Source organism: Pinus tabuliformis, chromosome 7, assembly GCF_031772625.1.
Source record: "Pinus tabuliformis cultivar Carrire ecotype Pingquan chromosome 7, CPIR1, whole genome shotgun sequence".
Taxonomy (NCBI): domain Eukaryota; kingdom Viridiplantae; phylum Streptophyta; class Pinopsida; order Pinales; family Pinaceae; genus Pinus; species Pinus tabuliformis.
Genome location: NC_142293.1, coordinates 1,444,384,793 through 1,444,397,873, shown reverse-complemented (window position 1 = coordinate 1,444,397,873; position 13,081 = coordinate 1,444,384,793). Strand labels below are relative to the sequence as shown.

Here is a 13,081-nt window from a genome sequence, read left to right as displayed (position 1 = left end):
TTTGGACTGATTTCTTAGTGGGAATTTCAGTATTCTTTTTGCTTCTAAGGCTATACTGTTTGTGAACTTCATAAATAGCAGATTCATAGCCTTGTTTGTAGTCAAAGGACTCCCCAGATTCTAATTTCAATTGTTGTAACATGTACATTTCATGTTCTTCATAAGTAAGAAAAACAACATCTTCATTTTTAATCCCTAATAGGTTTATCTGGGTGTCTTCCTCTTCTTCATGGTTTTTTGAACCCTTAGCATAGTTTTCCTGGAAGAGTGGTCTAATCTACTGATCTGGTATAGCATCTATTATTTTCCCAGTATTAAGATTCTTCCTAAAGTTGAGGTTTCTAATTGGGGGTGCTTGTTGATTCTCCCACTGAGTTTTTCTTTCCATGTTTTCTAATCTACCCATTATTCTTTCTACACTTTTGGCTAGACTATCTATTTTACCATCTGAAGTGGAGGTTTCCTCTTTAATGACAACTCCCTTTTTTTTATTTCTCATCCTAGCTTTCTTAGCTAATAAATTTGCTTCTACACTAACAACATTGCTTTGCATTTGTTCTAATGTTTCAGGGTTTCTTTCCCTCAATTGGTCAGACATATCAGTGTCAAACCCATCAGGAAATTTGATTAGTGCTAAGTCTGGTGGAGGTTTAATATTTGCAGGGATTGAATTATAGATACTATTGAACCTAGTACAATAATCGTGAACAAATTCATTAGGAGCTCTTCTAATGTTATCATATTCAAACAATATTTGTAAGGGGTTTTTCTTTCTTTCCCATCTATTAATAAACAATCTATGGAAAGCAGCTAAATCTGCAATATGATTAGCAGGTAAACCTTTGAACCATTTTTTAACATCCCCTGTCAATGTTTGCGCAAATAGCCTCATTTGGACATCAATCTCATGCAATTCAAAGTAATCAGTCATTTTATTCACATGATGTTGGGTAGTATACTGATCAATAGCATAAAAAAAAAAAAAAAGATTTTACTTTGATAGTCTTGGGGCATGGCATGTAGTTGGGCTGATAAAACCAAAGGCACATATCTATCTGCCATGGTTGAGATTTTGGTTTGACTGGGGGGAAAAGTAGTGGTGCTTGAAGAAGGACTTGAGATGGTTGTAGATGAACTATATGAACTTGAGATGTTTGGTTGGAAAGGAAGTTGAGGTATGAATGGTTTGGGGGAATGAACTGTGGTGGATATTATGAGTGAGGTGGTAGTAAATGAAAATGTATTTACAGTTTTTGAAGACTTTGTAGAAATTTTAGGGGTAGCAGCAGTTAAGGCAGCTAATTCAACTGATTGTTGAAAATAGGCCTCATCTATATGGCTTATCAAGGTTAAGGTTAAAGCTTCTAGTTTATCAAAAGTATCCAAAACATGTTGATCTAAATCTGGATGTATAGGAACCCTTTTTGACTCAATGAATTGAATAAAATTAGGGTCTATTACGGTTTCATGAATTGAATTTCTGATTTGGTTCTAAACAAAAAAAGCTCAAATGATAAATCAAACTGAATATCCTCTAAACTTGATAATTCTTTAGGGAGGGAATTTGCTTTAATTAACTGACTACTACTTCCTTGAGTTTCTACCTTTTTTATTTTCTTAAAATTCTGTCAAGGTCATCAACTATTGTAGTAGGGTTTAGATTTGGATTTGCCCTGGTATAGTGTGTTCTTTTGGGAGCCATAATTTTAATTTTTTGATTGTTTTATGACACCTTTTAACAACTCTAAAATAACCTTAAGGTGCAAAATATAAGATTTAAGATTTCCTCCAAGTTTTATTACACAGAGGATCGAGTCCCTAGTATGGTCACCAATATGTTATCACTCCAAAATTTCTCTAGAGTTGTTATGAAAGAAATGATAGAGGTAACCACAAACCTACTTTGGAGATTCAGATCTAGCCTTCCTAATGCTTAGAGAGGGCTCTCTCTTTATGATTTAACTTTGTTTAGTTAATTGATTTTAGGCTAGTTATGATTGTACTTGGGTTTTGATTTAGATTTGGTGGTGGAATCACTGACTTAGATGGATAGAGGGATGTCTTTTACCATTGGGCTATGGGGTCAAGTGTTAAGACAACAGGACTGGATCAAGGTCTAAAGATAGTGTTTACAGGGCAAGGTAGTTGAGTAAATTCAGATCTTAAGGCTGGATGGTGAAGTGGTTTTCAATCGGATCCAAGGAGCAATTAAGGGTTCCTTAAACCGGATAATGAAGGAAGTGAAAGAGGTCAACCGGGATGGGAGAGCAATTAAGGATTCTCGGGTTCAGATATCAGAAGAAAACATTAAAATGATTAATTGTTCAAGACAGAGTGTACTTAAACAAATTCTGCAATATAATTCCAGTTAATTCATTCAATTTAGATAACATGCAAGTTTGTGAGCATAAGAGAATAACAATTTGACAAAAGAAAATACTTCACTGAAGTAGCTCAACACATGAATCCTGTAATGCAATCTCTTTATTACTCAGTCTAGTCTGCTGACTTGAAAAATTGGTACAATAACCCTCAGGTTTCAGATCAATACAACTACTGAAATGTCTAGCAACCCACACTCTATACTTCAAATTATGAAGTATTTATACAAAAAAAGTTTAGAAAATATCCCAAATGTCTTGGGAATTAATCTAGGAAAAAGAAATATCTTCATGCAAGAAGATAGAGACAGATATTCAATTGTTGCAATCTGTCCCTGTTTATTAGGCTATGTTGTCTTATTCTTTAATCTTTTGATGTTTATTCTCCTTTGTTGTTTGTCTTCTACACTGCATTTTCCTTTTACTTTGTCTTTTAATTGATACACTTTCGCCTCATACCCTTTCATCTGGCCGATCTGTCACTTTTCTTTTTTCACTTTTACTGTGCTTTTTACAGTAAGTCATTTAACTTTTCCCATGTGTCTACATCTGGTAATTTGATATTTACCATCTTTCTGTAAATTTCATTTGCTTCTGTGTACTTAGCAAAGGTTGGCTTGTTCACAAAAAGGTGTTTTACCTCATGCTGGAGGTAAAATAGGTTCTCAAATGTTTGGTATAGAACCTTTCCTGTAGGCATCCCCTTCATAGAGGAATTATTGGCTTGATCTCTTGCCACCTCTCTGATTTTCCTGTTGTAGTCTTCCTGTGGCATCAATCTGTCATTTATCACCAAGGGATTTGGCAGACCTTTCTGCCTTAAAGCATCAAACTTAACCATGAACCTGTCTATAGTCAGCTGCATGGTTTGGCATTTTTCCTCAAGGTTCATCATTAAATTCCTCTTGGTGAGCACTTTTTTCACTTCTAGTATGGTTCCAGTCCTGTCAGCTATGTCCAGCTCCTGCAATTCATATTTATTTTTAGAGTTAAGGAAGTGGATTATTCTGGTGGCTTCTTCTGGCATGTCTCCAAGTTCAGCCTTAACTCTCTGAATTTCTTCTGTAGCCTCTTTGACTAAATCATTTTGTTCAAAGATGACTTGTATAGATGGCCAAATATCATTGACAGAGTCAATGATATTGGCCCATAGCTGTTCTTTAGCTTGGCCAAGTGGCTCCTTCAATGTTAGCTCTTTCTCCAAATTCTTCATTCTTTTAGTCAACCTGGTTGATTTCTGTACTTCATTCTTGTGCATTATGTGGGCAAGTTTCTTTTCATCCTCCATACTTGTTATTTGTTCTTTAAGTTTATTTATCTCTATGGTCTAAATGGACATCTCCTCCATTGCTTTGACCAATTTTCTTGCCTCATCACTTGGATGAGTTGCTGCTATTGTTGAACCTCTTGCTGATTTAGATGTTGTTGCAGCTGGAAGTGTTGTAGCCAGTGGAGTTGTGGGGGCCAATGAAGCTGTCAAGGTTGATGGTACTACTGTAGTGACTTTTGGAATAGCAGTGGCAGTGGTTGTCTCAAGGCTGCCCTGTTTCAGCTGTATTAAGTTGTCCAACTCCTTCTCCATTTTTTTCAATTGATCATTTAGTTGGAGAATGAGATCCATCATCTCCTCTCGCTGGGTTTGGCTCTCAAGGACCTCCTTGGTTTGTGGATGCTCTGAATGAGGCAACTTCAATTGTTTCTTTAAGGCAACAATATCCTCGTTTTTCTTTTTTATTAATTTCTCTGCAGCCTTGACATCATTGGGATTATACCCAAGCTCAACCACCAAGTCTTCCAGTGACTTGATTATGTTGTCCTTAGCCTGTGAGGATGCCTTTTCCAACTTATACTGTGCTGTGATATTATCCAGTGAGATTTGGAGTTTGTGCACAGTCATAGCTTTATTTGTCATGGCGGAATAAATCATCTCTTATGTCTGCTTATGGAATTCGATCTGGTCAATAGGGTGAACATCCCTAGGCAAAACTTCAAATTCAGTTTTCATGTAGTTAGTTGATGATTTGGGCTATTGGATTGTAGGCTGCATGAATGTCATTTGCATCTTCCAAGTCTTAATGTCAAAGGTTGACATTAACCTATTTTGATAGGCAGGTGTTTGCTTGAAGTACTGGGCATAAGTCTTAGCCTTCAATACCTCATTCCTCAACTTAATTTCTTTGTATTTCTCTTTAATATCTTTCTCTTTATCCACAGGCTTGCTGGATGAAGAGACCTCAATGCTAAGCTGTTTCTCAATAAGTTGGGTGTTTGAGGTAGAAGGCTAGTGTGTTTCTTTTGAAGATGTTGGGCCTTTATTCCTTCTAACCATTGTTTTAGTGTCAGTGATTTCCACTGTATCAATGGTGTATTCCTGTTCAGTTACAGGATTAAGCTTGGGCCTCCTCCTATAACTGATCTCAAATTGGTCATCTGTGGTGTCCATTGCTAAGTTAGAACCTTCTTCCCTGGTTCTTTTTGCATTTTTGTCTTCATTGGCTGAAGTCTGCAAAACAGGAGGAATATTCCTCCGTTCTTCTATGGCTAGAACCTGCAGAAAGGAACTAGTATCAATATGCTTTTCCACATCTATCAAAGTATTTTCGACATCTACTATAGTATTCTCCACATCTATCAAAGTGTTTTCCAACCATTCTGACTGGTTGGCAAATCTCTCAATGTCTTGCCTAGGATCATGTATGAAAGGACCCAATTTGACTTTGAGTCTTAGTTTATTTATGACTCCATGAGGGTCATACTACCACATAAAACCGTTCTTGAAATTCATTTGCTACAAAATTTTATCTGCCTCTGGTCCAAATTCCCTATTATTACAAATAAATGGGCCCAATTGGTTTTTCATTTTAAATTGGGTCTTCTTCCTAGCTGATAGGAAATTAACTTTATAAGAGTTTATAATCTGCCTAAAGTATTCTAATGCAAATATCCTCATGGGGAGGTATTTGGGCAGTTTGTAGGGAGTAAGTTGGCATCCATATATTCTGATTTTTGTGTGGTCCTGGTATGGATACCAGTCTCCCACTCTACTGTTCTTTGCCCACTGTAAAACTCTTTTAATCTCCCGACTGATCCTGGGCTGATAGCTACTGGTTAGCATGTTTATAACTAGATGGATAAATGAATAAATGAAGTATTTATAGGAAAAAATAATGGAGTATTTTTGGATAAATGGTGTCCAATAGATGACAGATCTTGGATTGCCTTTCATGTCTAACTTCTGAATGTTGACTGGAAATTTGTCTGACTGAAAGCACAAGAACATATGAAATAACACTAATGAATATTTGAAGACTCTCTCATTTGGTAGTCTGATGAACTGTTCATGGATTATGTCTGCTATGAACTGAGCATAATTGTAAATTATAGCAAGAGGATTTCCTGGGCAAAAGATAGAAAGGAAAACAAGGACAACCTCAACCACATGTTCATCTATGGTGTACCCTAGAATGCAAGAGAGCATGGTTATAATTTGTCTGCCTCTCTCAGAAAAAATGGTGGCAGCATATGGAGGACTATCTGTTGGAGTATAATACTCCTCTATGATGAAAGTATGAAAAATCTGAGCTTTCTTGGGAAGGTCTAGCTTTATGTAGAGTTCAAGTAACCCTTCAATGGAAAGTGGGGTCTGATTGGGGCCTCGCTAGATTTGCAGCATTTGATTAATTGATTCTGCGGTAATGGTGAATAAAACTTGCTGGTCAGGGGTGACTATGGCTCTTTGACTAGGAATATAGCAAGCTTGGTAAAAGTGGAAGATTTCTGGGAATGGGTGTACTTCTAGGAACAAGTACTTGGGAAAATTGGACTCCCATAGGTGAATGTCATCACTCTAGTTCAAAAACTTGTCTTTACTCCAGCAGTGGATTTTCAGTAGGTAGGCAGGGAAAGAAGTGTCCTTGATTTGAAATTATCTGTCGACCAATGGAAGGTGGTCAATGTCCAGGTGAGGGGTTTGTAGAGGTCTTACATCCAGAGAGGTTTGGGAAGACATAATTTAGTTTATTCAACTAAATTACTCTTTCTGTGGCTTTTAGGGGTAAGGTCTAAAAGTCTGAAACCGTGAGGAGAGTAATACCAGTTTATAAAAAGGGGTTTGGGTGCACAGTAAGCTTTTCTTTGAGTTTAGGAAGGCTTTTTTTTAATTAATTCAATTAATTAACCTTAGATAATTACTGTGTATAACTTCAAATTGCAGGCCCGTTCTGGTTATATCAGGAATACCTGGAATTTAACGGTTTGGTGTGCAGACGGGTTTCTGTGGTCGCTGCAGAAGGTATTGAGGCTTCAACTGGCTATTTTCTGCTTCAATTTGGTGTCCGCAGCATCTTTAGGAGGAAAAAGATGGTAAATTAGTCGCTCAGAGGCTCAGGGTGTCAGAATTGGTTTAGCAGAGGTTTACAGTGAAAACGAGCGAAAAGAACAAATTAGGGCTTTTTCGGCTTTTTAACCCATAACGATTAGATTTTGGCGCGAGTATTATTGAATGAACAATGGGCAGTTTTGGTTTTAGGCAGGGAGGTGGTTTTGTGCGATATCACACCGCTTTTGGATGGCGGGCAGTATTTTTCGCGAGCACACGATATAACCTGGTGCTGCCACGTAGCAAAATAGTGCTCGGCCAAAACCGCGAATCTCGCGTGCTCTCGGGCTGTTAACTATCAGACGATGAATCTGTGCGATATGGCTGTGCGCCATTGGATTTGGGGGTGGGAGATCGGAGGGATATCGTGCAGTGAAGTTGCACGGAAGGAGTCGGGAAAGTGGTTGGCGGGGCTTGGGGTTTAATTACAAAGAATTGTAATTAATTAATGAATAATGTCGGAATTTTTAATATAAGAAAATGGTTAATAAAGGTGGGACCATGGGTTATAGGGTGGGGGTTTTAACTATACATCAAGGTTTGGTAAATTAAAAGGGTGTTGGGGAATATTAACGTGGGGGAGCTAAATTATATGATGCGGGGGTATAGTAAATAACTTAGGATAAAAGGGATTTTGTGGCTTTTTTAATAGGAAACGGGGAAATTAATAAGGGGGGAATGTAGTGTTTGTAAAGGGAATGGGTTTCACACTTAGGGAAAGAGGTTTTGGGAAGGGGGGATGATTTTTGAAGGGCAATGTCTAGGGAAATGTGTGAAACCAAGGGAATAAAAGGTCAAAATGAAGGGAAATGGTTTTTACAAGTAATGAAGGGATAATGAGGAGAAATTAGCAAATAAGTATGTGGGGTCTAGTGAAATGAGAGGAAATTAGTAAACTAGCTTTGGTGAATATCATTTCTCTTTCACATGAAACATAGGATTAAGCATAATGAATGTGCTTTTTGACTTAGAATCCTTGTGCATTTGCAAAACTTCTTCTACCTACCCTTTATTTACCCTAACATTTTCTCTTCATTCATTGGGTGCATTTGAGCTTGCTGACCCTTTATTTCTTTTTCTTTTGATAAGCAAACTATCTAATTCTAACCTTATAACTTCCAATGGCTCAGATTAAATTGATGAGCTCATTATTATTCTCTACCTAACTATTGATCTGCCAAGATTAAACAGTTTGGCTAGATCTTTATTCTCTATCTATCAACATGAAATTTAAAGCATGAATGTGTCAAGATTAAACTATTTGACCATCATGGATTGTGGTATTTTTGACAAGCTGCACACAATCTTATTTTGCACAGTAAAGTAAAAGTAGTGGCATTTGAATTTGCTCACTTTCATGATCTATTTTTATCTCTTTTTGGTGTTCATATTTTTCACCTTTTTTATCTCTTTTTGGTGTTCATATTTTTCACCTTTTTATCTCTTTTCTTTCATTTTGTCTTTTGATTATTCTTTTAGGACATACCTTCTTTACATTTTTTTATTTTAATATGGGAAAACATTTTGCAGAAAGCAAATGTATGTACAATATTACAATAATAACCATAGCCAATTCAAAATTATGAATCCTATTATTATAGGACCCTAACAGCTCGAACGAGAGATTATAAGGAGTTCAATGGGCAGTTGGAGAACACCCTTGTGCATTTCGTTTTTTCTAGGAAGTCGATTTCTTGAGTAGAAATTGTGAATTGCTGGAAGTGACTTAGTAAAGTCTAAGCAGTGAGAGAGGGCAGGGATAGTAGACCGGAGGAGAGTTTTCCAGATCCGGGGAGTGCAAGGTGGAGAAGACGAAGAGAGGTTCAGAGAGGCAGCGTAGCGCCATGCAGGGGCAAGGTAGAGCTTCAGAGGGAATCCAAGATTCAGTTGGAAAAGTCGAATTTTAGAGCCAGATGTTGGGGTGTGAGACCGGAGGGCCAGAGGATCGAAGTTCCATCCAACAGGAGATCAGAGGAGGAGGTGATGCAGAGCCCAAAGACTGTGATGCAGATCTATGTAGGCTGATGCAGAGGCTGCGTGGGGCCAACCATCTTGAGCCTGAATCAGATTCAGATCGACTAGTGATAGTGTGAGATTTTTCTCACTATCTCCTTGTTAGTATTTCTCTGTATCAAATTGCTAGTTTTGGCATCTAACGATTTGTACTCATATTACTACTGCATAATAAATAAAACCCTCAGTTGCTACACCTGTTTTCCCGTATTGGGTTTTTCCAGGGACATTTGTCGAAAAACAACAGTGTATATATGTGTGTTTATTTCTCTCCAATGCAGTGTTTAGTTTTTGCAATATTTTATTTTGTGTAGGCTACAATGTATGTATTTCAATATTTGTCATAGAAAACTGCAAGTAATTTGTTTAAAGGAATTTAACAAATAGGAGAAATATCATCAGGTTGTTGCAATAGGAATTGGTCACCGATTTTTCACATGGTATAGAGCACAGATCATAAGTAGAAGAGCTCAGAAGCAGAAGGAAGGATGATTTCGAATCACTGCAGAGGCAACAATTCGAAACCCTCAGGGGCAGCGTAATCCTTGGGCCAAAAGGTCGAAGATTTGAGTAAAGTTCGATTTCTCTGAGTGACTTGACAGAGAAATTCAATTTCCAGATCAAAGCTTTCCAAAGGCAAAGGGGAGAAGCGTATTTTTCCATGCAAAGCAGATCTTCAGTTGGGACGCAGTCATTTTGCAATAAGTGTTGGAAAAATAGTTTCATAAGGAGAGAAGAGCACATACTGAGGGAATTCCTTCCTCAGAGGACTTCTAGGCAAGAAGTTTGAATTTTCTAAGTAGAGTAGAAGTAGTTGTGTGCGGGATTTCTCACTCCAAAATGGAGTGCGAATAGCTACGTAACAGATGCGCAGAGGAGAAGAGGACGTAGTTTGACCTTTTTTTCCAGGAGAGATGGCATCAGATGGGTTGAGAGATCAAGATTGTTTGGATGGAGCCTCTAACTATGTGATCTGGAAGGCTAGGATCTCCTGCCTTCTAGATGAGCATGATCTCAAAATTTATGTCAATAGTGTGGTAGTTGTACCCGTCGATGCAGATCTGCTCAAGAATTACAAGGCTGAGATGGCGAGATCTAAGAGGATCATTCTCGACGGAGTTCAAGATCATGTGGTATCCCATATAACTGGAAAGTATACTGCCTGGAAGATGTGGGAAGCATTAGCAACGTTGTACAAAGGATCTTCCGAGTAGCGGAAGATGTACTTAGAGGAGAAGCTGAGATGCATGAGGATGCAGAAAGGGGAGCGTGTAGACCCCTTCCTTATGAGGCTTCATGATGTTCGGGACTAGCTGGCTTCAGTAGGATCAATGCCCCAGCCCTCAAAATTTGTATGATTAGCATTGAATAACATTTTTGAAGATTGACAAGTTTTCATCCAGAGCATCCTGGGCAGAGAAAAACTGCCAGATTGGGGACGTGTGTGGGCTGATCTACAGTAGGAGGAAATGAGTTTGGTCTGGTGAAGGCCACCATTAGTGGTAGTAACAGCATTGGGACGAAGCAAGTGAAGGAAGAGGAGGATATGGCCCTTGCATCGCGTAGAAGAAAGAAGGACATTTCAAAGATCAAGTGCTTCAGGTGTGGTGAGCTGGGCCACTACAGCACTCAGTGTCCTCTCAGAAAGAAGGACAAAGAGGAGAAGCGGGATCAACACGTTGCATCTGTTGAGATCGACAGGTTGTCCTCCAGACTGGAGGAAGAGTTTTCCATGATTGTTGAGATGCCTCCAGGGGTGAGGTGGGGCGATCTGGAATTGTAGCCCTAGATAGCTATAGAATGGGCAGGATCCTTGAGGAGTCCACCTCTTGGATTAAGACCTTGCTACGGGAGCCCATAGTCAGCAGTAGCAGGATGGAATAGTGGCATTTGGTGCAGTCAAGGTGCCAGAGTGACAGATTAAGTAGCTAGTAGCAGTCTGAGACTGAGAAATGCATAGCAGAGTTGGAAACAGTGTAGTTGGCACAGAGCAGAGTCAGCAGCAACACAAAGGCTTTAGTGATAGAGCAGAGGATATAAATAGTCAGAACTCGGACGACAGATGCATCATAACAACCACAATTGGTTCAATATTTTGGATGATTTTCCGTTGCAGTTGTTGCAGTTGCAGCCACAACAGATTGGATGGGTTGCAATTTTGGCAGTAGTTCAGCAGGGCCAACAACAGCACAGATGCAACTCATATTAGAGTTGTGCAGTAGTTGGTGGGTAGTAAATCCATACATCAGCAACGTAGCAGGAGATGGTGCAGATACAAAGTGATGCTTCACCCCAAAGTAAAAGTAAAATTTTAATCTAAATGCAACTAATCTATTATGAAAATATCATATGATGTTAGTTCTAATGAGAAAATAAACATGCAATGCATCCTACCCTAACATGCATATAGAAAATGTCAAGTGTCAAGGAAAGGGGTGATATGACTCAACTTGACCAGTTGCGACCAAAGTTCATCATTGAGTTTGGCAATGTAATAATAATCTTCCTCAACCTTCCCATGAATTTTGATAGGTATTGGATTTTTATCTACCAAGACCACATCCCCAATCTTGTATTCCTTTTTAGGCTTCCACTTTTTGTTTGCTCTATGACTTGGTCGCTTGAGAATACATACTTCTTGTGAAGGGAGAATGGGAGAAAGCTTCTCACTCTCATGTGTCTTGGAATAAGGAATCAATCCTAGCTTGACCACATGAGTGGGGTAGGCAGGTTCTCTATAAAGAATGAAGGGGGTTCCATCAGATTGCAAAATAGTGGCATATGACAAGTCCATTTGAAGATGACCTCTGACAGTGCCTCCCCACTTCCTTGATAACAACATTGATGGGTCCCATCAATAGGTATATTTTGGAATTCATTATGCTATCCTCCAGCCCTTAAAACTCTCCTTATCACACTTTAATTCACATTTTTAGCCATAATATATTTAGTAGGAATACTAAAAGGTGTTTGTCATATTGTATGGCCTAATGTGATTAATATGCAGGTCAAAGAAGCATTTTTGGAGATATTTACCATGCAGGGGCTTGATGGAGACACCTAGAGAGAATATAGGGAGGCTATCCAATTCATTAACTCCCTAACTCGGATTGAGATCACATAATCCTCTCCAACAACTTGAATTCACTAGCAATCGAGGAACTCCAAGTGAATGACAAGGACAAAGGGAACCATATCCACAAATCTTGAGATTTTAGAGGGGAGCATTCCTCCTTTCAAGGAAGTTGCCCCTCAATAATTTTTATATAAGTAAACCTGCTAAAAGGCTCATTAGGATTCAAATTTTTGTTGCAGCTAAGAGTAGTTGTTGAGCCTAGTGCTTGACATTGTTATTCTTAACTTTCATATGATGTATGAGACTATTAATTTCTGTTAATGAGAAGTTTACCATTGATCTGCATCTGCGTTAGTTTTAGAGGGTTGAAACCCTTTGGTTTGGGCCCAACCCATAGGCTTTAATCCCTCTCTTGTATTTAGCATTTAGCATTTTTTTCTTCATAGGCATGTTAAAGATGTGATTTCTCAATTTCAAAAAGTGTGAGTATATAAATGATGCATGCAAGGTAGGTTATTGACTTGAATCAATTATGCAAGTAGAGTAGCATGAGTTATTTCTGCAAATAGATTAGTTCTTTTCCTTATGAAATTTCAATTGCCATTTACATTTGATGATTGGAGTTTTCACCTTGGTAGTAGAATCATGTTCATTTATGCTTTCATAAGAGGTTTTCACCACAATTAGTTGGAGGAATGGTCTCTGAATATCCTAATCTAATTTCATGAATAGGAGTGACATGAGTAGAACCTAACTTACTGTGCATATATCATTGTTACCTCTAAGTTTGTACGAACCCTGGGTTGATAATTTCAGTTGAGAAGCCTTTGTGAGTTGCAACATTCTTGATGCAATACCAGGGCTCACCACTTTTTGGCGTCGTTGTTGGGAAGGTGACCAAGTAGGCATTGTTTCTTCTTAAGAATTGCTTGTTCTTTTCTTTTTGGTATCAGTCTTATTGCTTTGAAAATTCTTGAAAAAAATCAACAAAGCTAGTTCTTTCATACCTCGTAGCAGTAGGGATAACCAAGGGAAATTCTTACCAAAAACCCCCACCCCCTCAAGCAGTCAACCTTCATTATTCTTCGGTGACTATGAACTTGCCTCTTTGATTACAGGGGAATTGGGAAACCCTCTAGGAGTGCCACCTAAAATTTTTGAAGAACCTATAGGAGAAGAATAACTTATCTCACTTACCCAAACTATGGCTAAAAACCAGAACAATGAGATTTT

At 38.4% G+C, this 13,081-nt stretch overlaps 1 protein-coding gene across 1 annotated transcript in view; it reads left to right on the top strand.

Moving 5' to 3' along the window:
• The first annotated feature begins 6,320 nt into the window (after positions 1-6,320).
• Positions 6,321-13,081, top strand: part of LOC149253119 (cytochrome P450 750A1-like) — a 99,466-nt gene continuing 92,705 nt past the window's right edge. Inside the window, exons 1-2 of the mRNA XM_089454378.1 lie at positions 6,321-6,342; positions 6,595-6,743. Coding sequence (XP_089310504.1) covers positions 6,321-6,342; positions 6,595-6,743 — 171 coding nt within the window. The remainder of the gene's footprint in view (positions 6,343-6,594; positions 6,744-13,081) is intronic.